At 57.0% G+C, this 23,162-nt stretch overlaps 2 protein-coding genes and 2 long non-coding RNA genes across 12 annotated transcripts in view; 2 read left to right on the forward strand and 2 right to left on the reverse strand.

Moving 5' to 3' along the window:
- OPN4 (opsin 4) lies at positions 1-11,620 on the forward strand. Its single transcript, XM_045437916.1, has 10 exons — positions 1-950; positions 2,271-2,416; positions 3,705-3,838; positions 4,163-4,366; positions 5,008-5,179; positions 5,633-5,797; positions 6,731-6,838; positions 7,756-7,936; positions 8,772-8,915; positions 11,229-11,620. The coding sequence occupies exons 1-10, from the start codon at positions 822-824 to the stop codon at positions 11,307-11,309; spliced, it is 1,464 nt and encodes a 487-aa protein (XP_045293872.1). The 5' UTR covers positions 1-821; the 3' UTR covers positions 11,310-11,620.
- Positions 2,443-8,870, reverse strand: LOC123576707. The gene is made up of 4 exons (XR_006701551.1): positions 8,744-8,870; positions 5,589-5,693; positions 5,020-5,186; positions 2,443-3,120 (listed from the first exon to the last, which is right to left on the reverse strand). It is a non-coding gene; the product is annotated as an uncharacterized LOC123576707 (long non-coding RNA).
- Positions 9,413-23,162, reverse strand: part of LOC123576708 — a 25,094-nt gene continuing 11,344 nt past the window's right edge. Inside the window, exon 3 of the long non-coding RNA XR_006701552.1 lies at positions 9,413-9,425. This is a non-coding gene — a long non-coding RNA (uncharacterized LOC123576708). The remainder of the gene's footprint in view (positions 9,426-23,162) is intronic.
- LDB3 (LIM domain binding 3) overlaps positions 13,249-23,162 on the forward strand; it is a 64,361-nt gene continuing 54,447 nt past the window's right edge. For 6 of the 9 annotated variants that reach the window (XM_045437906.1, XM_045437911.1, XM_045437908.1 and 3 more), the window contains exons 1-2: positions 13,684-13,811; positions 13,904-14,019. In XM_045437906.1, coding sequence (XP_045293862.1) covers positions 13,927-14,019 — 93 coding nt within the window. In that variant the 5' untranslated portion in view covers positions 13,684-13,811; positions 13,904-13,926. Of the gene's footprint in view, positions 13,404-13,683; positions 13,812-13,903; positions 14,020-23,162 lie in introns of those variants that run through there. The other 3 variants (XM_045437914.1, XM_045437915.1, XM_045437907.1) reach the window with 2 other exon arrangements.

Below are 23,162 nucleotides of genomic sequence, written 5' to 3' on the forward strand. Positions count from 1 at the left end.
AAAAATTTATTATCAAAGGCAAGAAATAAACAAAATGCCTTGTGATGTGATCTCACCCTGATTGTGTGATATCCTGGCACATCCTCAGCTTCTTCATCTGTGGAGTGGGTGACCAGCCTTGGTTCTGGGAGGGGGGTGGATGTGAAGATGTGATGGACTCATGCGGGCTGAACCTGAGGGCAGGGCACCCCATGGAAAGGGTGAAGCTGGGCGCCACTGGGTAACCCCGGGCATCATTGAGGGAGCGGACGCTGTTCTTGATGAGCTCGGGGAAGAGAGAGAGCCTTGTCAGAGGGGAGGACAAAGGCTCCTGTCCAATGTCCAGGAGGCCAAGCACAACAGTCTCCCCTGAAATACACATATACACACACATTCACACTGACACACACTCTCATACTCATGCACGTGCGCGCACACACACATACACACACACACACACACACTTTCACACATGTATACTATCATCATCAAACCTTCTGTGGACAGATACCCAGGGACCTGTATCTCAGGGAGCCCGCAGGACTGAGCAACTGGGCATGTGCACTCCCCGCTCCGCTACTTAAAGGTGGGGACAGACCCCGTGGCTGTGAGTCGCCATAGCTGTGACACTCGTTCCTTTGTGCTTCACTGGACACAGCAGTCATCAGCTCGAAGAGCAGCTCCAGGCTCGGTCCATGCTGGATGCAGGAACAGGCAGCCAACCGATCAAGCAGGGATGCTAAGGAAGGAGGAAGTTTGGGAGACGGGGCACAGCTAATATCCTGAGCACCTTGTGCCCTTGATTTCTCTGTGGGCTTGAGAAAGGACGGCCCTACTTCAGGATGAACCCTCCTTCAGGGCCCAGAACCCAGGAGCCCAGCTGTGTGGCCACCCCAGCTTCACCCAGCAGGTGGGACGGCTACCGGAGCAGCACTTCCAGCCTGGACCAACCTCTACCCATCAGTCCCACGGTAAGCCAGAGGCCAGCGTGTGCACACACAGAGCCTCCCCTCCCCTCACCCTGGCCTCCATGTTGGGAACACACAGGGGCTTTGACAGGGAGATAGAAATGGCCTGAGCTCTACTGTGGGACCTTGGGCATGTTACTGGACCTCTCTGAGTCTATCCCACAAAGAGGACAAGGAAGACAGTGTGGGGAATGTCTTTCCCTGTGGAGTGCATTCGAGGAACAGAAAGGCCAGCCCTAAAGGACAAGGGGCTGGAATGGCCCAGATCTGTCCTTGGCTGCATCCATTCTTTTCTGAGGGTGGTTGGATGTCCCATGAAGCCTTCCAGAGAGGAAGGCATACCCTAGGTCTCTGGATTTGTCCAGCTCAGAGTGAGGTGTTAGGTGCCTTCTGTTGCGTCCAAGATCCTGCCAGGGCCCCAGGACCATAGCCCCCAAACCCACTTTTAACTGGAGAGGGCTGGACCTTAGGACCCTGGGATGCAGGCCTATATCCTGGATAGGATGGAAAGGCTCTGTAGCTATAGGAGGCAAGGCAGAGACTAACTTGTCCTCCTTCCCAGGAAAGGAGCTAGGGCAGAAGGGTCTTTAAAGTCCTTTGTACTGGCCTATGGGGTCATGACCTCCCTGCAGTGACCCTGGGAGACTTAAGTGTTCTATTTTTTTTTTTTTTTTAGTTTATTTATTTAATTAATCTCTACACCCAACATCAAACTCATGACTCCGGGATCAAGAGTCATATGCTATTCTGACTGAGCAAGCCAAGTGCCCCGTAAGCTTTCTTTTTAAAGGGAAATTCCTTTCCTCTCTCCCATGCCAGGCGTCAAACTCAGCCCCATTCCATTATACTGTGGCAGTCTTTGAGGCTGGGGGTCTTGAGGAGAGGGGCTCTACCCAACCCCACCACCCCAGAGTCTACAGGGCCTAGAATACCATTGCGGACCATCTTGAGTGCTTGGGTCAGGGCCATATAGTGGAGAAAAAGCCACCCAGGGGATGGCTCTGCCTTCTCCCCAAGGAAAGGTAGACTTACTCCAGCCATGTTCCTCCTTGTCGGACATGTGTCTGTCTGTCCGACCAGCCTCCAACAGATGATCCTAGAATCCTTGTGCCTCTGTGTCATGGTATAGGAGCTTGAGCTTGACTTCAGAGAGATCTGAATTTCCACTCTGGTTCAGCCGCTTCCTAGTAGTGTGGCAAGTGGCTGTGCCACTCTGAGCCTCAGTCTCCCTACCCACCCTATGGGAACCCTAACCCTTCTTTCTTGGGGTTATTTGAAGATGACAGGATAACGTGATGCTCTTATTTCTCTGTCTCTCCGCAGGCAGCCAGGGCTCAGGCTGCTGCCTGGATCCCTTTCCCCACAGTTGATGTTCCGGACCATGCCCACTACACCCTGGGCACAGTGATCCTGCTGGTGGGGCTCACGGGGATTCTGGGCAATCTGATGGTCATCTATACCTTCTGCAGGTACGTGGTTGGTGGGCATGGGCACTGAGGGCAGCTGGCCATGCAAAGACAGGGCAGGAATTCTAGTGCCAGTTCTGCCAGGGCTCCGTTGAGCCTGGGTGGGGACACCACGGCCAAGCCCTCAGTGGTCTCAGGGCAGGCCTCCATCTTCCAGCTCAGGGAAGGGGCCAAAGAGTAGTCCAGGGCAACTTGAGTGGAACATGCTAATGGGCCCCAGGCATAGTTTCTGTAAGACAAATGTCCCTACAATACCCGAGCCTCTGTCCATTCTACCCTGCTCTCAGCTTACCTCAATGTCACCTGCCCCAGTGGGTATCCTTCCTCTGCCTCAAAGAGCAGCCCAGGCAACAGGACCCTTAATCCTCAAGACTCTCAGCAGCCACCCTTGGAAACCACCCCCAGCTTCTTTCCCCACTTGCCCCATTCTTGGGCTGAATGGTGAGACGGGAGGTGAAGAAGTGAATTCTGACCCTACTACCTATTAGCTGAACCGACTTTGAACAAGTCACTTATCCTCTGGGAGTCCGTTTTTCTTGTTGGCAAAATGGAGTTGTGATTGACTTCACGGAGTCAATGTGATGGTTAAGTAAATCTACGCCTGTGCAGTGCCCATCAAATAAGTGTTTGAATCCTGGCAGTGCCACTTACTGAGCCTTGTTATCTGGAGGAAGACACTTCCTGGGTGGGAACCTCCGTGTTCCCATCTGGAAAAGAGGGAGGGGATAGATGCAAAGATGGATAATTATGGGAGAGAAGTCTGTGAAAGTGCCTGACCTGTAGGGCACAGCCTGAGCCATCCCCGAGGGTGAAGAATGCAGAAATACTGAAATGAGGGGGACAAGGAGGGGCACTTGAGGAGGAAGATGTGAGAAGCTCCGCGGGAGGAGCACTTGGGAGAACTTGGCCTGGAGGGGTTCAGAGGAGTGAGGGGTGTGTCCAAGGAGAGAGTGTGGGTCATGCAGAGGGTTCCAGAGGGAGAGAGGAGGAAACAGATGAGCCCTAGAGCTAGCTCCTGCTTCTGCTGGGCTGCACGACACTCTGGGAGTGGTATTGCTCTCCATACAGGGCAAGAGTTGCTGTCTTTCAGGGGACCTCACTTCTTAGTCCACACTGTCAGGCTCCAGAGCTGTCTGGCTGGTGCTGGCTAGGCAGCAAGACGGATTGTGGCCCAGTGGCTGGTGACTGTACATGTGCACATGTGTGCGTGGGCACGCATGTGTGTGTGCACATGTAGTTCAGGGAAGTTCCCCAGCAGAGGCACCTCCTGACAGCTTCTGACCCTCCACAGGAGCAGAGGACTCAGGACACCTGCCAACATGTTCATTATCAACCTCGCGGTCAGTGACTTTTTCATGTCCTTCACCCAGGCCCCTGTCTTCTTCGCCAGCAGCCTCCATAAGCGGTGGCTCTTCGGGGAGGCAGGTAGACGTTCAGGGTTCCCTTATGCTGGAGGGAGGAGGAGGGTTGTGGCAGGCCATGCCCACAGTGGAGGGTGGCCTTGGACAAGGAGGTGATCTGCTCTTCCTGGGCAGAGAATGGGTGGCTGCCCTCAATCCCATGAGTGAGCAAGAGGGAAAACTCAGCTTCTGGGCCAGATGTGGCAAGTAGCCAGGCTGGAGAGGGGCTCAGGGCTGCTTTTCTGGAGAGAAGGCAGGAGCTGAGTATGCGACATCCTCAGACGCTCCCTCCCCTGGGGTACCTCATGGGCTCCTGCCAAGATCTGAGGTCAGGGAGCTGTGCCCACAGGCTGCGAGTTCTATGCCTTCTGTGGGGCTCTCTTTGGCATCACCTCCATGATCACCCTGATGGCCATTGCTCTGGACCGCTACCTGGTGATCACGCACCCACTGGCTACCATCGGGGTGGTGTCCAAGAGGCGGGCGGCGCTTGTCCTGCTGGGCGTCTGGCTCTACGCCCTAGCCTGGAGTCTGCCACCCTTCTTTGGCTGGAGTAAGTGGACTGGGGGAATCGGGAGAGGGGAAGATAAGCTGGGAAGGGCATGTTCAAGGGGCGGGTTGGTAGACTCGGGGTGGCCAGCTGGCAGGTGGGGCCAAGGGAGTGCTTGAGGCTCAAGGCAGATGGATATTCAGGGCACACGACTAGCAGCAGGGAAAACTGATGTGCCATCAGCAATCAGAGCATGACCTGGATTCCCCTCTCCCAGTACAGGGGAAGACCACATGGCTTTTGGGTGGTGGGAAGTGACAGGTGTATCCAATGCTGAGTTGCAGAGTCAGACACGCAGGCGTTGGGGTGTGGGGCTTGAGCGGGTAGGAGAGTTAGCAGGAAGGCACCCACCTTTCTGTGGCAGGATCGAGCACCTGGCCAAATCTGGTGGAGTGAGACCCTGGGGCTATGGTGAGGTCTCTGTTCCAAACTGGCAAAAATGGGCAGCAGTGGGCTTTGCCTGCTAGAACTGGCTTGGAAAGCTCCCCTCCAGGTGCCCTGCTTTCCGTACTGAACTGGGAAGGGCGGGGCTTGGGACCAGTGTTCAGGGATCCCAGACCCCACCTCCAGAGCCCCTGCTGGAGGAGGAGCCTGAATCACACTACCCTGAAGGCTGAGCACCTGCCCCCCACCCCGGATTCCAGGCGCCTACGTACCAGAGGGGCTGCTGACCTCCTGCTCCTGGGACTACATGAGCTTCACGCCATCAGTTCGAGCCTACACCATGCTGCTCTTCTGCTTTGTGTTCTTCTTGCCCCTGCTGGTCATCGTCTACTGCTACATCTTCATCTTCAGGGCCATCCGGGAGACAGGCCAGTAAGAGCTGGGTGCGAGGAGGGGCTGGATGGGAGGGTAGCCATACCCCTTTCCAGGGTGCCCCTACCCTGCCCCCAGGCTCACATGTGCACCCACCCAGGACATTCCCAGCTCCAGGTGGGCAAGGACAAGCTGAGCACACGTGCGTAGTAGATGGGATGTCTAGAGATGAGAGCAACCTGGGTGCTTAGAGGAGTCTCAGAAGATGGAGACTTCTGAGGAGGGGACCTTTAGGCTTGGTCAGGAGGTCTGTGGGGGTAGAGAAGACATCACAGGGGGAACCACAAGGAGTCAGCTTAGGCTGGATGTGGTGGAGAACTTTTTGGGAGTCAGGGCTTCCTGCATTGGAGGGAATGACCAGGTAGGTCCAGGCAGCCTCCCCCACAGCGGCCATGATCATGGCACTCACTGCATCCAGAGTGGGGTCAGACTCGGACTTTGCACCTGTCCTAGGGCTCTCCAGACCTTCAGGGCCTGCGAGGGTGGTGGTAGGTCCCCCCGGCAACGGCAGCGGCTACAGAGAGAGTGGAAAATGGCCAAGATCGAGCTGCTGGTCATCCTTCTCTTCGTGCTCTCCTGGGCCCCCTACTCCATTGTGGCCCTGATGGCCTTTGCTGGGTGAGCAGTGCCCAAGGGGCTGGGGCAGGGGCCGGAGAGGGGAGGGAGGAGGGTAAGGGGACCCTCCTCAGTCTAAGCCCAAGCCAGCCATCCCCACAACCGAAGTCAGTCCTCAGAACTTTGTTCATTCTCCCCGGGCTGTAAGGTTCCCTGCAGGAGATGGGCCCACCCGCTCCTGGAGGCACTGGAACACATACCAGGTTAGGGGTGCGGGGAGCTTTGGACCACAGTGGATTTGACCTGAGGGCCTACAAGGGCTACCAGGTCCTGCCAGATCCCACGGGAACACTTGGCTCTCCCTGAGTTTCTGGCTCCCTCTTCACCTGTGGACACACAGCCAGGAGAGCCACTCACCCCCTGCCTGCTCGTCCTTTGTGGCTAGAGTCTGGGGACCTTGATGTCCACAGCAGCATGGACATAGGCCAGAATGCAGAAGCACTTTGAGACAGTGATACTTATTAATCCTGGGACTTGTTTGGGTACGAGACCTCCTTGTGCAGGAATGGCCTGGTCCTCCCTAAAGCTCTCTGGTGAAATCACTCTAAGGCAGCCAGGGAAGCAGTGGGTCTCAGGGTTGGGTGGGGTGGGGGAGGAGATGGGCGGAGGGCCAGAGTCACTGGGGGTGGGGAGGGCTTATTGCCAGCAGCACAGGCTCCAAGCTATAGTGGACCTGGCGGAACCTCCCAACCTGGCACATCTTCCTCTCAGCCGCCCTCCCTCAACTGCTCCCCTGGTTCCCGCTCACCTCCGGTCAGAACGCTCCCTGCATGGCAGTCCCTCCTGGGGGGCTGACTTGGCTGTGCTGGTTTGGGCCAGGTTGGGCTGTGCCCTGCAGGGCCTGGCCTAGAGGAAGAAGGTTCCTGAGTGGGAAGGTGGGCTGTGGAGGCTCTAGGAGGTCCAGCTGGCAGGGGGACCACTGCTTCTCTGTCCTAGGTACGCGCATGTGCTGACACCCTACATGAACTCGGTGCCAGCTGTCATCGCCAAGGCCTCTGCCATCCACAACCCCATCATTTATGCCATCACCCACCCCAAGTACAGGTGCGGCCCTCCTCCGGGACCCAGCCCCAGGTCTCCAGACCCACCGTCATGGGCACAGAGGGCCTGAAGCGGTGAATGGGGGCAGAGGCCAGCCATCTTTCCTATCTCTCGTATATGTGGGGAGCTCTAGCAGCTGGGAGCAGCCAGTGACACTAGGTGGGGTCTGGAGCTGCTGTGCACCCCCCCCCCCACCCACTGCCCCAGTTTCCCAGGGGGCTCAGCTTGGAGGGACATCAGAGCTCCCTGGGCAGTGTCCAATCCTGACTATGGAATTTTTGGAGCCAGGGCCCAAAAGCAGCCAAGATGGCCAATAAGCAGTGATACCCGCTAGAAAGAGAAGCCCCCAGAGAGCAATGTCCTAGAGAGACCACAGTTGGGAGAGTTCAAGGGCCCTAGCAGAGGCCTGGGACTGGTTCTGGCCCAGAGCCTTCTCTGCTGATGGAATCCCGGCACAGCTGGCCTCTTGCATGAGGAGGCCTTCAGTGCTTTCTTTTGCCTGGTGGTGTCAGTAACTCCCCACCCTGCTGAGGCCAGCTGCAGGCTCAGAGGAGCGTCCCTGGTCCCCATTGGAAGAGATGTGCCTTGGGCCAGCCACGTGAGAGCTGAAACCAAGCACCTTGCTGAACCTGCTACCCAAAGCCTCTCCCTCCATGCCCATGGCCTCAGTGTCTGTCCATCCCCAACACTATGAGCCTGTCAGTCTCTTTCACCCCAGCATCTGTCTGTCCTTCCTCATCACCTCCTCTGACTGCCAGTGTCTTTTTGTCCATCGCCATCACCCTATCAATTGTCTGTCCTCATAACTACAATGTGTGAAACTCCCCCATTTCCCCAGTGGCTTTCTCTCCAATCCCATTAGCCCTGTATCAGTCTGTTGGTCCACCCCCATCTCCTAACCAGATGTGTTGTTCTTGCAGAATGGCCATTGCCCAGCACCTGCCCTGCCTGGGGGTGCTGCTGGGCGTGTCGGGCCAGCGCACTGGCCCCTACGCCAGCTACCGCTCTACCCACCGCTCCACACTGAGCAGCCAGGCCTCGGACCTCAGCTGGATCTCTGGACGGAGACGCCAGGCATCCCTAGGCTCAGAGAGCGAGGTGGTAAGAATGCTGGGCCCTTGCTGGCTAGCACCTTGCCCTCCTTTCCTCAACCAGGCCAGCCTCAGGCCTCTGGGCAAGGCTGCCTCTGAGACTCAGGGACCCTCAGGACCCTGGGATGCGGTCAGGAAGAGCCCTTCACAACTGTTCCATGGCTTTCCCTTGCACCATCCGCCCCTGACAGGCAGGGACCCTGGTGAGGCAATGCATTGGCCCAAGGTCACCCAGGAGCAGGACCAGGACTGAACATGCATCTTCCAGCTCTAGACCATCTCTCTTCCATGCTGGCATTATTCCAGGAGCTTAGAGCCACAGCTTGAAAAGACAGGCATTTGTGGCCCTAGAGGGGCCTCCCAAGAGACAGGCAGGAGCTAGCTCTCCCCAGGAGAGCCTTCTGTGCTGTGGGCTCCTGTCTCCCAGACACACCTGGGCTTCTCCATCACTGTAACTACAGGGCCCACCATGGGCCTCACCAAGAATCGCCACTGACCTTTTGCCACTGCTTCCATCCCTGGAGGTCTCTGTTAAGGGGCTGAGGGAGGAGCTGCCAGCGGTCCCTGTCTTGAACCACTGTAGTGCACGACATCAAAGAGTGAAGACAGACCCATCCCACATGCTTAAGAAGGCACACAAGTGCACACACACACACACACACACACACGAACACATGCACTCAGAATTTGCAGGGATTTGGTGACCAGCAAGCCTATAGTATCACAGACCCTGCCTCAGTGAATATCTGTGTGGACGACGGAGAGACACTTGGCTGGGGAAGAGGGCAAGAGCAAGACTCTGGAATGTCCCTCTCACCTCAGAGTGACTCTCTCACCTTCCCCAGGGCTGGATGGACACGGAGGCGGCAGCTGTGTGGGGGGCTGCGCAGCAAGTGAGTGGACGGTTCCCCTGCAGTCAGGGCCTGGAGGACATGGAAGCCAAGGCCCCTGTCAGGCCCCAGGGACGGGAAGCAGAGACGCCTGGGCAGGTGATTGGGCCTGGCACCTGCCAGTCTATAAGGGGGTGGGGACAGGGGGCAAGTAGCCCAGGGAGTGGCCCGGAAAGGGGAGCTGTTCTTGTGGGCGGGCCCAATGCCCTCTGGGAATCACTCCCTCTCCACCCAGATTTCCCTTGCCTGCCTGGGGTGCCTGGGGGTCTCTGTGACTCCAAGATGCTCCGAGCATGCCTGAATGTGGTCTGTGACTGTACCTGAGAGTGTCTGTGATTGCGTGACCCTGACTATGCACATGCATGGCAGGTGGTGGTAGCTCTACAGTGCTGTGATGATTGTATAGCTTGTGTGTGTAAGTATGTGTGACCGTGACAGTATGTGGTATGTGGTGTGCAGTGAGTCAGTGGAGTGTAACTTGTGCATGTGTGTGACCATGTGCCCAGCACATATTCTCTGTCTCTGTGACACCACAGGGCATAGGACTGAGTATGCCCCAACCTGTCTGCTCTAAACTGTGTGTGACCACGCTGTCTGCGTGACTGGAGGCTGGATGTACCTGGGGGGTGGGTGTTGTAAGCTGTTATGTGCTCGCTATGAATGCCCTGAGATTAGGATGTCACCCAGAATACTTGTGGCTATTAAAAGAAGGCCAGCTGTCAGCCCAAGTGCCTATGGAACGGAATGTCGATGGCGATTAGAGAAGGCCATATTCTGGAACGCTGGAAATGCCGTGTGCACAGGCCCCGAAGGCTACCCTTCCCCCTCAGCTGACAGCTCTCTACCCAGCCCCTCTGTTCACACTGGTGCAACACCCCCAGCTCTTGGGATCTCTTGGGCTTCCCTAGCAAGCCTAAGACCATGTCCTGCCTTATGTCCCCAAGGCTGCCCCCTGGGTGTCCCAGAGAGGGGGAGCCCTGGGCTGCCCCCTGCAGTTGCGGAATCCCTGCCTCTCCCAGGAGCACAGCTCCCTCGATGCTCCAGCTCCAGGGACGACTCACCCCCCAGCCCTGACCCTGGGCACTGTGAACAGCCACAGAGGCCAGGACGGAGACAAGCAGTGAGGAAAGGCAGTGGAGGGAATGTCCTGGAGGGAATACTGGGCCGGGCTAGGGCACTGGGCAGGGAGGGACAGCATATCAGCCATCACCTAACACGTGTGATAAGCACTGCCATCGAGGTATCAGCACACAGGGTGCTGAAAGCAGAGGCAAGTCCCCGAGGCCTCCCCAGGAAAGGTGGAGGTGAAGCAAGGGTTGCCAGGCAGGATGGGGGTGATGTTGAGCAGTCCAGGCCAAGAAAAGAGCCTGTGTGAACACAGTGGGGCCACTGGGGAGCTTGGCGTGTCCTGGAACAGAATGTTGCTCTGTGACCCAGGAGCAGCCAGAGGGACTCCGGGAGCTAGTGGTGGGGAGAGAAGAGGAGAAAAGAAGGGCAAGAGGTGGTAGGAACTGTGGGGAGGCCCAATCAGATACTGACCTGAGGGGTCTCTAGCCTTGACCCTGGGGGGAGCAGGGAGTCCTTGGAGGACTTAGCTAGGGCTTTGAGGTAGGCTCGGTTGACCTTGCGGGGTGGTTGGGTTCCCTGCAGCGGCTGGAGAAGGACAGCTGGAATGTAATGAGAGGGCAGGGAGAAGCCCGGAGGAAGCTGGTGCTGTAAGACAGGCAAGAAATGAGGCGACTGCGGCCGCAGAGCGAGAGGATACGCAGGCCCCCCAGAGGGAGTAGAGGAAGAGGACAACTGGACGGTGGGGGTGAGGGGAGCTCAGTTCTGACTGACTGCAGGAGTCTGAGAGCCTAGGGGACGGCCCCGGGGGGGAGGTCTTGCTGGTGGCCTTAGATATTGCAGGCTCCATCCTCCAGGCCACAATGTGGCCTCGGAGAAGGCCCATCCCCCAGCCAGGACACAACCTGGCTTCTCCATGTGACCGCACTTCACTGCTTGGTGACCCTAAACATGGAGGGTCACTGGGAGAATGCTCCCAGTGGGACACTCCTGGAGCTAAACATATGTGTGCTGTTTGCTTTCAGACCAAAGGGCTGCTCCCCAGCCAGGACCCCAGGATGTAGGGTGCCCATTGGCTCACCTTTTCTTCTGGGACACAGCCAGCTCCCTCACCTCCCCCTCATACACACAGACCCAAGATCACCCCATGAGCCTTCAGGCTTTGGAAGTGGCCCTGTCACCCAGGCTGTGCTGGATTCGGGGCCCCACACCCCAAAACACCTGCCCTGCCATGTGCTCGGCACCCACTTCTCATCTCAACAGCCTGCACCCCAGGCTCAGCCCAGGCCCTCCTGCTTCCCGGAGTCATCTGCCTCTCCTCAAATGCTGTGTGCTGTGATTGTCCAGGCGATGACAATGGCGATGGCTCCGTGGGACACGCCAGCTAATTGCGAGCTGCCGCTGCACCCGGGCTGGGCATTTCACTGACGTGGGCAGGCCAGCACTGCATCTCCCGCGGCCAGCAGTTGAAGCCGAGCACAGACTTTCATGCGCCGGAATCTGTTCTTCACCGCTATCCCCTTCCTGCTTCCCCAGTGCTATTTCTGCCATGGCCCACCCTCTTGTGCACACATACATTTTCGGGCACACTCTTCTACCTGCACATGTCTGCATGCCCACCAAACACACGTGTGCACACACTGCACCTGTGGCGTGTCTCAAATCAGTGACCTAAGATCATCCCAGGGCTGTATCGCTCTGACAGCGTATAGGAAAATAAAAAGCAGAGAAGCATGGTCTTCACCTGTTGGTGTCGCGATGGGAGAGAGACCCAGGGCCTGGCCTCTGATGCCCGCAGCATCTCTTTCTCCCCTCCCTCTGTCCCCCACCTTGCAACTCTCACTCCTGAAGCCTCCACCTCAAACTGTGAGGGGAAGAATGGAGGAGGGACAAAGACCAGGCTTGTCCCCACCCCCACTCCCCAGTGAGCTGCTGTTATCAGGAGGGGGTTCATGCCCAGCCTGTGGGCACCAGCTCCTCTCTGGCTGGGTCTCCCAGGGGAGGCAGACGGAGGGAGGCTGGCCTTCCCCTTTAAGAGCATGCTTCCCATCACCCCTCCCTTTCCCCAGAGGCAGCATCAGGCAGTGTGGGTGCCAGAGTCCAGAGAAAGAGCCTGCAGCTCCAGGTACTGCCTAGCCCGGGGCTTCCCCTCCCGCTACAGGGTGGGCTTCTTTCTTTCCCCACACTGGTCATACCTTGCTGCCGGGTCCTTTCCAGCTTGGCAGGACAGACCCCTCCTAGGAAAGGGGGTAAACCTGGAGGTGGGGATGGATGGGAGGGGGCCTGGGAGTGAGGTAGGGGATGGTATGGGGAGGGTGGGGTGCTGGCCATGAGCTTCTTGGACTTCCTGGCTTCCCAGGCCAGGCCTGGGCAGGGGGGCAGCCTGGGCTGTCTGATACCCAGCAGAAGAGGTGGTGTAATGGGGGAAAGAATACAGGTCCTTCTTTGGCGTCTTCCACTTGATATTCTTGTGAACTTGGGCAAGTTACCAAATGTCCCTGTGATGTGGGGATGCTACCATGCATGTTGTATGTGACAGGCCATGAGGTGGGGTGATGGCAACTGGGAATATGTCACACCCCAGGCCCACTCTGAGTCTTCAGGGCCTAGCCAAGGCTAGAGCCTTCCCAGAGGGCCAAAGAACTGCCAGCCCTGTCACCTTCACCTTCCCTGAGCCTCAGTTTCTCCAATCAGAGCCAGTTTGGGCCTTGATCTATCTCCAGACCACACAGGGCCTGAAGTGTCTTCTGAGGAAGGGCTTCTGGAGGTATCTTGGCCCAAAGAACACACTGGCTGGAGTCCCAAGGGGCCTAGGCCCCCAGGTCCCCACCCAGAACACACTGTCTCTGGGTTACAAGCTAGACACACACCGCACGCACTTCCCCCTCCTTATGCCTTCTGGCCCCACATCCCAGCAGCTGAGCAAATGGCATCTCCTCCCCTCCTCCCTACCCACTGCCATTCCAGTGCAAAGGGCATGGGGGCCTGGCGTGCGACATTGGCAGCTGGAGCTTTCCATGCTGCTGTCAAGTTTTCCAGAGCACAAATGAGACAGGAGAGCCAGGAATAACCTCTGGGCCCCTAGAGGGTCTGGAGGGTGTGGGCCTGCCTCAGACCTGCTTTCAGACCCTGTGCCAAGACCCTGTGCCCTTCGCCCCCATGCCTGGCCTGGGAATCGGAAGGTGCCTGCGGCCACGAGGAACCCATTATCTGGCACAAGCTCAATAGAAATGAGCACCATTCAGGTGCTCCAGCATGGCCTGGGTCCACTCCCTGTGTGACCTTGGAGAAGGCACTTAACCTCTCTGAACCCTGGTTCCTGCAGGCCAAGGTGGCAGCCTCTCAGAATCTGAGGGGATAATGGCATGAGGGACCTGGAGCTGAGCTCAGCCATGACCATAGACACAGTTATTATTTGATCATTTTTACGGCTGGACAACCCTGGACCAATTGCCAGTCTCCTGAACAGAAGCTCTGTCCAGACCAGCTGGAGGCTCAGCTTGGTCCCAGGCTTTCTACTGGGTAAGCTTCAACCTCAGAGTCCTCACCAGGGAGCACAGGGCAGAAAGACACAAATTGCAAAGCCCCAGGCTTCTGGGCAAACGGGTGGGTTGAGCTGGGCCGAGAGAACACACATCTGGGCTCTCTAAAGGGCAGAGGGAGCAAGGAGGAGAGAGCATTATCACTAACCTGGCCAGTCCCCCATCCTGCCCCTTGGGGGGTGCTGGGTGCTGGACACCCCTCCCCAGGGGCAATATTAGCCGTGTGAGTCACGGTGGGAGGCTGCGGGCGGGCAGAGTGTAGGGTTACAGTCCATTTATGGGCGCAGCAGAGGGCAGATATCAGTGTCGATGGCATTCGTTCCCAGCTATTCTTAGGAGCCTCTCAGGAGCTCCACACAGCCTGGCCAGGCAGCAAGGGACGGAGCAGGCAAGGCTGGGGGTCGGGGGTAGGGGCCCAGGTATAGGCTGGGGAGGTGGGTGCGTGAGGGCCCTCTCATTCTTCTCTTCTCTTGTTCACAGAGGCTGCCGCTGTCAGCACCAGCATGTCTTACAGCGTGACCCTGACCGGGCCTGGGCCCTGGGGCTTCCGTCTCCAGGGGGGCAAGGACTTCAACATGCCGCTCACTATCTCCCGGGTGAGTGTGCACTGCCCACACAGCCTGGCACCCACAGGGGCGGGGCACACTCTGAGGAGGGTGTGCGCATCCCTCTGCTGTCCTCCCTGAGGCTCTCAGAGAGCAGAGCATGTCCCATCCGCAGACTTGGGGCTGGGACTGGCTCCAACTGGATACTGCCGGCCACAGGCCCTTGGTTTTGGCCATAGCTGTTGTCTACCTGAGCTCGCCAACCTGTTGTGAGTGTGAAACATGGGCAAGTGGTGGGTGTTTTGAGCCAAGAAGGAAAGGCCAAGTTTGCTGGGTAGGCAGGCTGGTGAACAGAGTATAGTGCCTTCCTAAGCCCTTCCCTGGGGAGGGTGGGCTCAAGGTGCTCCCCAGCCTGGACCATCTCCACGGAAGGGGGCAGCTGCTTTGGGGAGAGAGCACTCCTAGCATGGAGAGGGCAGGTGACAGGCCAGCACATAGATAGGTGGACAGACTGGTGGCTTCAGCTGCCCTGCCATTGGGGCTCAGGGCTAGGCTAGGCTGGTAACTGGGCTCCAGTACCCCCTTCATCCCAGGCCCCAGGTAGCAGCCTCATCTCTACCCCCTTTCCTGGGCCTGCTGGGGATCTCCTACTGGTTTCCTCCCTCACCTGGCCGGGCCCCTACCCATTCAGCCACAGCGGCTCTGCCTACCTGTTTGACATTTTATTCCTCATGCTCACGTGGGCAAATGGTCCACATGTTCTGGAGTGTCTGTGGTCAGGGAACAACTTGCTGGGGATGTCACAGATCACTGGAGATTGTCTGAGTAGCTCTACTGCCTAGCCAGGAACACTCAAGTCCAGAGAGGCGGTAAGCTAGATCTGCTTGGGAGAATCTGTCTTTGTTTTAACCACTGTTGTGTTCCCAGCACCTGTACCAGTGTCTAGAACACAGTAAGCATTCAGGCAACACTTGTCAAAGGACTCTCCAGCGAGTCTGGCTGAGCTGCGAGTCTCAGACCCTCTCTCCAGCGAGTCTGAAGGCCCTGAGGCTCAGGGTGGACTGTGAGATGTGGGAGGGCAAAGGCAAGCCCTGCCTGATGGGGTAGGGCTGAGGCTGAGATCCTGTGCTGCTGGTGTGGGCACGAGGGGGCAGGCTGAGGTTCCAGGCTGTCACTGGAAGGTGATGGATGGGCCAGGGAGCTGGGACTGCTACCCACCGGGGGACAGGGAGGCAGTGTCTTCTCAGGGCAGCAGAGCTCTGCTGTGGTTCTGGGGGTGGAGGGTGGGCGCGGGCAGGGAGGCACTGAGGTGGGCAGTCAGTGCTTGGCAGAGGGGACAGGGAGCCAGTGCCCCCATGGAGGAGCGATCCTGTTTGTGGAACTTGGTGTGGGTATTTGGGGGGGATCCGAAGAAGGAGAAGCCCCATTCAGGGGTGACATAGGAACTTCATAATAGCTACAAAAGCCACACTCCTCCAGCGGGGGGCACTGGCCCAGCTCTAGTCCCAGGAAATGGCCATGTTCTCCATCCTGCCGGAGATCTTGTTCATCTGACTTGAGTCTCCACCCCTTCAGACCCACTGTCCCAGAAACCACAGGGTGCAGTACCAAAAGGACACCCAGAGCCTTGCACACCCTGCCTGATGATGTGGTGATACATGGGCATTTGAGTCCCAGTGGACACTGCCCCTCCCCCACTGGACTCTGCACTGCTCTCAGATGGTTACAAGTTTCCTGTATGTCCAAGGAGGGGCCGTCTACCCTCACTGTCATGGATCCACAGGCCTCCCATGCCTCAGACTGAACCCACATCTCCCCCAGCCCTACAGTCCTCCAGGCCTCATGCTGGTGCTCCCTGCCCCATCCCTGCGGGTGGAAATTAGCCTCCTGTCGCAGTGGCACCCAGGATAGTCAATGACCTCACCCAGGATCTATGCACCACCTGGCCTCAGCCAGCCCAGGGCTTATATTGCAGCACAGAGGCCTTAAGCTAGACAGCAGGAAGAATGTCCTCACTGCAAGGAAAGGGTGTATTGGGATGTCATGGAACCAATGACTAGGGGGACCTTTAAAAATAGAACCCGCGGCTCATGCAGGGCATCGGGGGATAGGTACAATGGCCTCTCAGCCTCCTTCAGAGCCATGCCCCAAGTCATCAAGGCTGGGAACAGGCTGGGATGGATGCTGGATCCTCCCCAGGGCTTAGAACCTCTTCACAAATTTCTCAGGTGGGCCACTGATATCCTGGGCTTGGGCATCCCAGGCTCAGTGCTACTGGCCAGGTAGGGCCCAAGACACTCCCACCAGGCTGTGGTATTTTCTGCTGGGGCTCTCAAGGCCCTTCTGGACCAGGAACTTCTTCCCCAGTGGGATGCAGGGCCAGCGGATGCTCCAGTGTCCTGGCCTGAGCCTTTGCAACAGGGCAGTGGTGGCGTATTGCAGCGGGGTAGGGATGGGGGCAGCAAAGGCAGGGCTCGCTCATTCTCAACAGGGCCCGCTCATTCTCAGCAGGGCCAACAGCCCTGGGCACCTGGACTGCAGTCCTGAGAGAGGTGGTTGGGCAGGCGGGGCTGCGATTACCGTCTCACTTCAGAGCGGGGCAAACCGAGGCTCGATTTGCTCAGGAGCTTTTGTGACCTTAGGAACCCCTAACTCCCTGACCTGCCGCTCAGCCCTTTGGCTGGGGATTAGTAACAAAGTACTGAATGGGGCCTGTCCCCTGTCAGCTGTAGACACAGGCTGCTCCTCCTGGAAGAAGGCTGCCACCCTCACACTGGGTGGTACCTCCAGTCCCCACCCGACCCTGCCCACCAGAATCAACCTTGGGGCTGTAGCAGCCCCCCTCCCTCACCCAGTCTCCCTTCTGAGGATCCACAGAGAAGTGGGTTCAGGAGGGAGAATGGGAGGGTGGAGGGGAAATGCCTTTATTTATCCTGGACAGGTGCGGCTGGGCCTGCAACATGAGCTCCCCTCTCCCCCCGCCCCTCCATCCAGCGGCAGCCAATTCTCCAGGAAGTGGGGGAGGGGTGGGAGCAGTCGCTAAGGAGCAGCTCCAAAGGCCCAGCCCATTCCGGTCCAAGAGCTGGGGCAGAGGCAGGGGCTGTGGTCTGGGGCCTTGTCCTTGGTGCGTCGTGCAGCCCTTGACTCTATTGAAGAAGTGTGTGTTTTTGTCTGGTTCTGCTGCTCACAGTTATAAAATTCTGTGCACCTGTTGTTCCACTGAGGTGGTGGTGAGGATGGGGGAACCGTGGGGCTGAGCCTGGACCCCGGTGGGGGGAGGGGGGAAGGGTGCCCGTCTCTCTGCACCAATGCCTCTATCTCTTACAGCCTTATTCGCTCGGCCTAGCAGGCTCTCCTGGGGCACCAGCCCAGAAGCCTTTGTTTCTTTGCTGTTTTTGGTTCCAGTATTTGTCAGATCTCCTAGCTACAGTGGGGACGAAGAGGACGGAGGGTCCCCTGGGAGGGGGAGGGGGACAGGCCGAGACTATTCTGGGGCAACTGTGCCGGCAATTCCTGGAATTTCGAGGCCGTAGTTGCTGTTTCTTGGGCAGCGCCTAGCAGTGCTGACAGGCTGTGCTGTTTATAGCCACCCTGAAGGTCAGGCAAGCCTCCGGAGGGCTGCTGGGAGGCTGGCCGGGGCCTTCCCAGATGAAGGAATAGGGAAGATAACCGGACAGAGGCCCATGGCTGGGGAATGCATTCTTGGAGGTGCCCAGGCCCTGCTTCCCTCCCAGGTACTCAGAGATGTCTTTGACTCTGTGAGGGCCCTGAAGGGAGTGGGCATGAAGCTGGCTGGGCCCTGAGGAGCAGACCCTCCAAAGCCTTGGGCCAGGACCTAGGACAAGGGCAACTTCATGGACAGCCCTCGGGGCTCCTCAGGCTTAAGCCACTGTAGGACAGCAGCAAGTGTGAGGAAGGCCGGGCTTCCTGAGTAGTGCCTGCTAGGTCCCTCTGGGGCAGCCCTCCCACCTGGGAGATGTGTCCCCAGTTCCCTGAGTCTCCGTCCCTCTCTGCATGGTCCCCCATCATCCAGAGACTGTCCATGATTGCAAAGGCCCCCTCACCGGAGGCCCTCACATTCCCAAACACAGCTTCGCCACCTCTTTGGAGCCAGGAAACACCTCTATGCTGGGACCATCCTAAGAGGCATGAAGTGGACTTTACCATGCCCCAGTGTTGTCTGGGGCCCACTGAGAGTGACACCTAGGACATCCAGGAGAGAACTGTGGGAAAAGAGGAGAAGAAGAGAGAGACTCAGAAGGTCCTGCAGGGAAGGGTGTGATCCGCAAGAGAGGGGACCAGTGACTCCTGGTTTGGGGTACAGGGAGGTCACTTGCATGTGTGGAGTGGTGGGGGCTGATGCTAGATGGCTGGGTGTGAGAGGGATGGGAGACAGTCAGAGGCAGGATCTGCTGGTCATTCTTGGAGAAGCCTGAAGGTGAAGGAAAGGAGAGACATGACAGGAGCTGGTTGGAGCAACGAAGGCAGGGTGATCCGTTTTTTAAAGACTTAACTTCTTTTTAATTTTTTTTTTTTTGAGAGACAGAGAGAACGCAAGCAGGGCAGGGGCAGAGAGACAGGAAGACACAGAATCCGAAGCAGGTTCCAGGCTCTGAGCTGTCAGCACAGAGCCCGATGTGGGGCTCGAATTCATAACCACGAGATCACGACCTGGGCCGAAGTCGGATGCTTAACTGACTGAGCCACCCAGGTGCCCCTAAATTTTTAAAAAAATTTTAATGTTTATTTTTGAGAAAAAGAGAGAGACAGAAAGTAAGCGGGGGTGGGGCAGAGAGAGAGGGAGACACAGAATCCGAAGCGGATTCCAGGCTCTGAGCTGTCAGCACAGAGCCCTATGGGGGCTTGAACCCATGAACTGTGAAATCATGACCTGAGCCAAAGTCGGCCACTTAACTGACTGAGCCACCCAGGCACCCTAAAAGACTTAATCTTTAAAAAATATGTATGTATGTATGTATGTATGTATGTATATATGTATGTATTTAGAGAGAGCATGCAAGTGGGGTGGGGGGCAGAGAGGGAGGGAGAAAGAGAATCCCAAGGAGGCTCCATGCTGCCAGCATAGAGCCAGACGTGGGGCTCAAACTCATGAACTGTGAGATCATGACCTGAGCTGAAACCAAGAGTCACATGCATAACCAACTGAGCCCCCCAGTGCCCCAAAAGAATTAATTGTTTTTAATGTTTATTTATTATTTTTGAGAGAGAGAGAGACAGAGTACCAGCGGGGTAGGGGCAGAGAGTGAGGGAGACACAGAATCCGAAGCAGTCTCCAGGCTCCAGGCTCTGCGCTGTCAGCACAGAGCCTGATGCGGGGCTCGAACTCACAAACCATGAGATTGTGACCTGAGGTGAAGTCAGACGCTTAACTGACTGAGCCACCCAGGTGCCCCAAGACTTACTTTTTTAAGAGTAGTTTTAGGTTCACAGCAAAATTGAGTGGAAGGTACAGTGTATTCCCACATACCCCCAGCCCCACACATGCATAGCCTCCCCCTGTTATCAATATCCCCCATCTGTGTGACACATTTGTTGCACACGATAAACCTATATTGGCACATCATTATCACCCGGAGTCCATAGTCTACATCTGGGTTCACTCTTGGTGTTGTGCATTCTATGGGTTTGGACCAAGGTATAATGACATGGATCCACCATGTAGTATCATAGAAAATATTTTCACTGCCCTACAAATCTTCTCTGGGCAAGGAGAGGCTTTTTGAGCATAGACAAGACTCTGGCTTGTCTATCAGCCAGGGTGCAGTTGGGGAGCGGGGTCATGGGGAGACAGAAGCTTCCAGCTAGAGGATGAAGGATGGAGCGATGCCCCAGGGGAGGCCAGATGGGAAGGGAGCAGAGCATGGCGTGACAGTAATTTGATCACATAATGTTAAATGCACTTCGAGCTCCATGGGAAATCTCCTGGGGTGGTCAGCCTGGGTTGGTTGGGAGGGGATGCTGGAAGTTGCACAGTACACAGCACCTACTACATACCCTTGCCCTCCCCTCCAGCCCCTGCCCCACCTACACTGGCAGGGGCTGGTCGGGGGGCAAGCGTACGTATCTAGAGGGAAAGAAGGCAGGCGCCTGTCTGGTTTTGAGCACTGAGAGTGATGGCTGAGCACTTCTGCAGAGCCCAGCTACCCCTCTGCTGCCAGGGAGCTAGGGAAATAAAAACCTTACATGTATGTGCCTGAGCCCTGGCCAGCGCCTTGCTTCCCTGGGACTGTGGACAGAACTTCCACTCTTCCAGCTGATGCTCAGGCCCCTCTAGGGACAGCAGACTGGCTCAGGACTGGTCAGTTGGGGCTGGCCCCTTACATGCCACTCTCTGCCAGCCCCAGATCTTATTTCCATGTGGGGACCAAGGAGGCAACTTCCCAGCCTCCACCCCTCTGGCACCCTTGGGGGATAGGGGTTAGGGGCCAGCCCCTGTACCCGCTCCATTGGGAGCTTCCCTGAAACTTTCTTAGCTCTGCACCTCCTTACAGGATAACCTGCTTAATTTTTTTTAATGTTTATTTATTTTTGAGACAGAGTCAGAACATGAGCAGGGGGGAGGGGCAGAGAGAGAGGGAGACACAGAATCTGAAGCAGGCGCCAGGCTCTGAGCTGTCAGCACAGAGCCCAGTGCGGGGCTCGAACTCATGAGCTGTGAGATCATGACCTAAGCCAAAGTTGGATGCCTAACCAACTGAGCCACACAGGTGCCCCTACAGAATAACCTATTTAAAAATGTAATCCTCACAGAAATCCTAGGCGAAAGGCATTATTTGTGTCTTTACACAGAGGGCATGGAGGCTGCTCCGTACCCTGAGGTCTGGCTCAGACCAGTCTGTGCTCTCTGCTTTACTGCCTCTCCTCAAGGCACCCACAGTTGCAGAGGCCACAGTTGCTCCCTGGCACCAGCTAGCCCTGTGCCCCGTCAGGTGCCCTAAACCATAGCCCAATAAAGAGGAAGGGCTCCCGTGAGGTGAGCCTGGGGGCAATTTTGGCCCCCAACCACCTAAAGCCTGTCCTAAGGAGCTTTTGAGACAGGCCGGTGCTCCTGGAGCTCGGCCCACAGCTGGGCCCTTACTTGAGAGGTAGCTGGTGATTGGGGATGACTGAAAAAGTGGAATGGGGACGAAACAGTGGTTATGAAGAGTTTTTCAAATGCTCAAAAGAGGATAGAAAGACTTCAAAGAAAAAAAAAATCCTCCGAGGATGTAGTGGCTTTGGGTCCTTTGTAGGACAAGGATCGAAGAGAGAGGGGCAGAGTCAGACAAGAGCTACACGGGGCACACCGTGCCTGGACTGCAGGCTTCACGAGCCCTGGGCTCCAGGCGAGGGTCCCAGGGTGGCCCCTCCCTTTTGCAGGGCAAGCTGCTCCTGAGAAGGGCATGAGGATCTGATGGCTCTTGGGCAGAGCAGGGGTGACTTCCTTAGGGTCCCTGCCTCCTCTCAGGAGACCCAGGCAGATCCAGAAGATCGCCCACCTAGCAGAGAATTACAGCACCCTCCACCCCATAAGCCCCAGGGGTCATGGGCCCTGCTCAGGGCAGCCAAAAGCCAGGCCAGCTGAGCCCTGATGAGCAGACACAGGTGCAGGAAGAGAGGCGCCAGGGCAGACAGGAGCCAGCTCGGCGCTCCCCTCAGGAAGTTTGGCTACTGACCAGGCTCTGGGGAGACTGAACATTTCCCAGGGAACAAGAATCACCTCAGTCTATAACTGAGGACGAGGGGGAGTCAGGCAGGACCAGGCAAGAGGATGACGGTAGGAAGGTATGGTGTTACCCCACGCCCGAGGGTGACAGATGTCCTGAGGGCAACTCTGAAGGGAGAGCATTCCAGATAGTCCTACGGCTTGTCCTGGCTGATCTGGCCCCAGCAACTCTTGGATGTCATTCTGGTGTCCTTGCTCACACCGGCTTCTATGAGCTTCTGGACACAGCTCCGGTCTTCCCTGGCAGGCATCATCTCTGCAGGCATGAGGCTTGCCCTTCTGTCTCGGGGTCTGTAGTGGCCCAACCTGGGAGTTCCTTGCTGCAGAGTAATGGCCCCCTTCTCTGTAGACGGTGAGAAGCATCTGGGGGAGCCCTGGTGTGGGCATGTCTTGCTGTAGGGGAGCTCTGGTGTGGGGTGTTCTACTGTAGGGGAGCCCTGGTGTGGAGGTGTCCTGCTGTGGGGGATCCCTGTGGGCAGTCCACTAGGACAACAGAGGCATTGCACAATTCACCCTGAATGGAGACACACTGGTAACTGTTATTTTCTCTGAAATGCTTCCCAGCTAAGATGGACTGATGGATGGTCAGGGGGACTGACATGTGACACAGCAACTTGAACAAATGCTAGTAGAACCTCAGTGGTGGTTATGTGGGTGCTCACTGTAGAACTCTTCAGATGTCTATAAAAAAAAGTGTCTGGGATAGCATTGACCTGAACGTGAAGCCAGAAGGTGTCCATTAAGGTGATTTTCTGCAGATGGGCCCAGCTGGGCAACTCAGCTTGCTCTCAGGAGTCCCCTCTTAGCCTAGAAAGTGTTTTCTTTTGCTCTGTTGTTTTTTACCCTTTGTTCAACCCAAATCAAAGGCAACAACGTATTCCTGTCATCAGTAGAGGCTCCCTGCAGCCACGAATTTCGGGATATGGGATGTGTATTTTGAGAAAGCCCAAGTGGTTCCAAGATACCCCAGTGGGAGCCAGGAAGGCAGGCTGGACTTTGCAAACCAGACAACGTGGCTTCCTGGCAGTCTATGGGTTGTTTCTCTACTATCCTTGCCTCGTCTCGGCAGATTTAGGGGTGAGGGGAGGCTACTCTGGGCATAGGGTGGTCAGTGTTTAAGAAAGTAGTACAATCCCTGGGGCTGAAAGAGCGGGTCCACAGTGGGGGCTCACCTGCTCTCCCTGCTATCACCAGGTTAGCACACACGCTTCCTGGCCTGCCCTGTAGAGCCCACTTGGGAATGGGCTGGAGACTGGTGACTGCAGGTGGCCCTGGTTTGGATAAAAGTTCCTTGTGAAGGGCCTGGTAGGAGGCTTTCCTCCATCTCTGGGAGCCCAGGGCCTGGCCAGAGGCCCACCCAGACCTGGCACCCAGGGTGTGGGACTTTCCCTAGGTCCTTTCTGGACTCCTTCTAGGATGGTCCCCCAGGCCGGGGCCAGAAAGTGGCTTCTGCCAGCATTAGAAGCCA

The sequence above is a fragment of the Leopardus geoffroyi genome, chromosome D2, assembly GCF_018350155.1.
Source record: "Leopardus geoffroyi isolate Oge1 chromosome D2, O.geoffroyi_Oge1_pat1.0, whole genome shotgun sequence".
Lineage (NCBI taxonomy): Eukaryota > Metazoa > Chordata > Mammalia > Carnivora > Felidae > Leopardus > Leopardus geoffroyi.

Coding starts and splice junctions, on each gene's coding strand:
- OPN4 (XM_045437916.1), top strand. CDS start 822: ATGAACCCTCCTTCAGGGCCCAGAACCCAGGAGCCCAGCTGTGTGGCC. Junction 4,367..5,007: donor GCCACCCTTCTTTGGCTGGA/GTAAGTGGACTG, acceptor CCCGGATTCCAG/GCGCCTACGTACCAGAGGGG. Junction 6,839..7,755: donor ATCACCCACCCCAAGTACAG/GTGCGGCCCTCC, acceptor TTGTTCTTGCAG/AATGGCCATTGCCCAGCACC.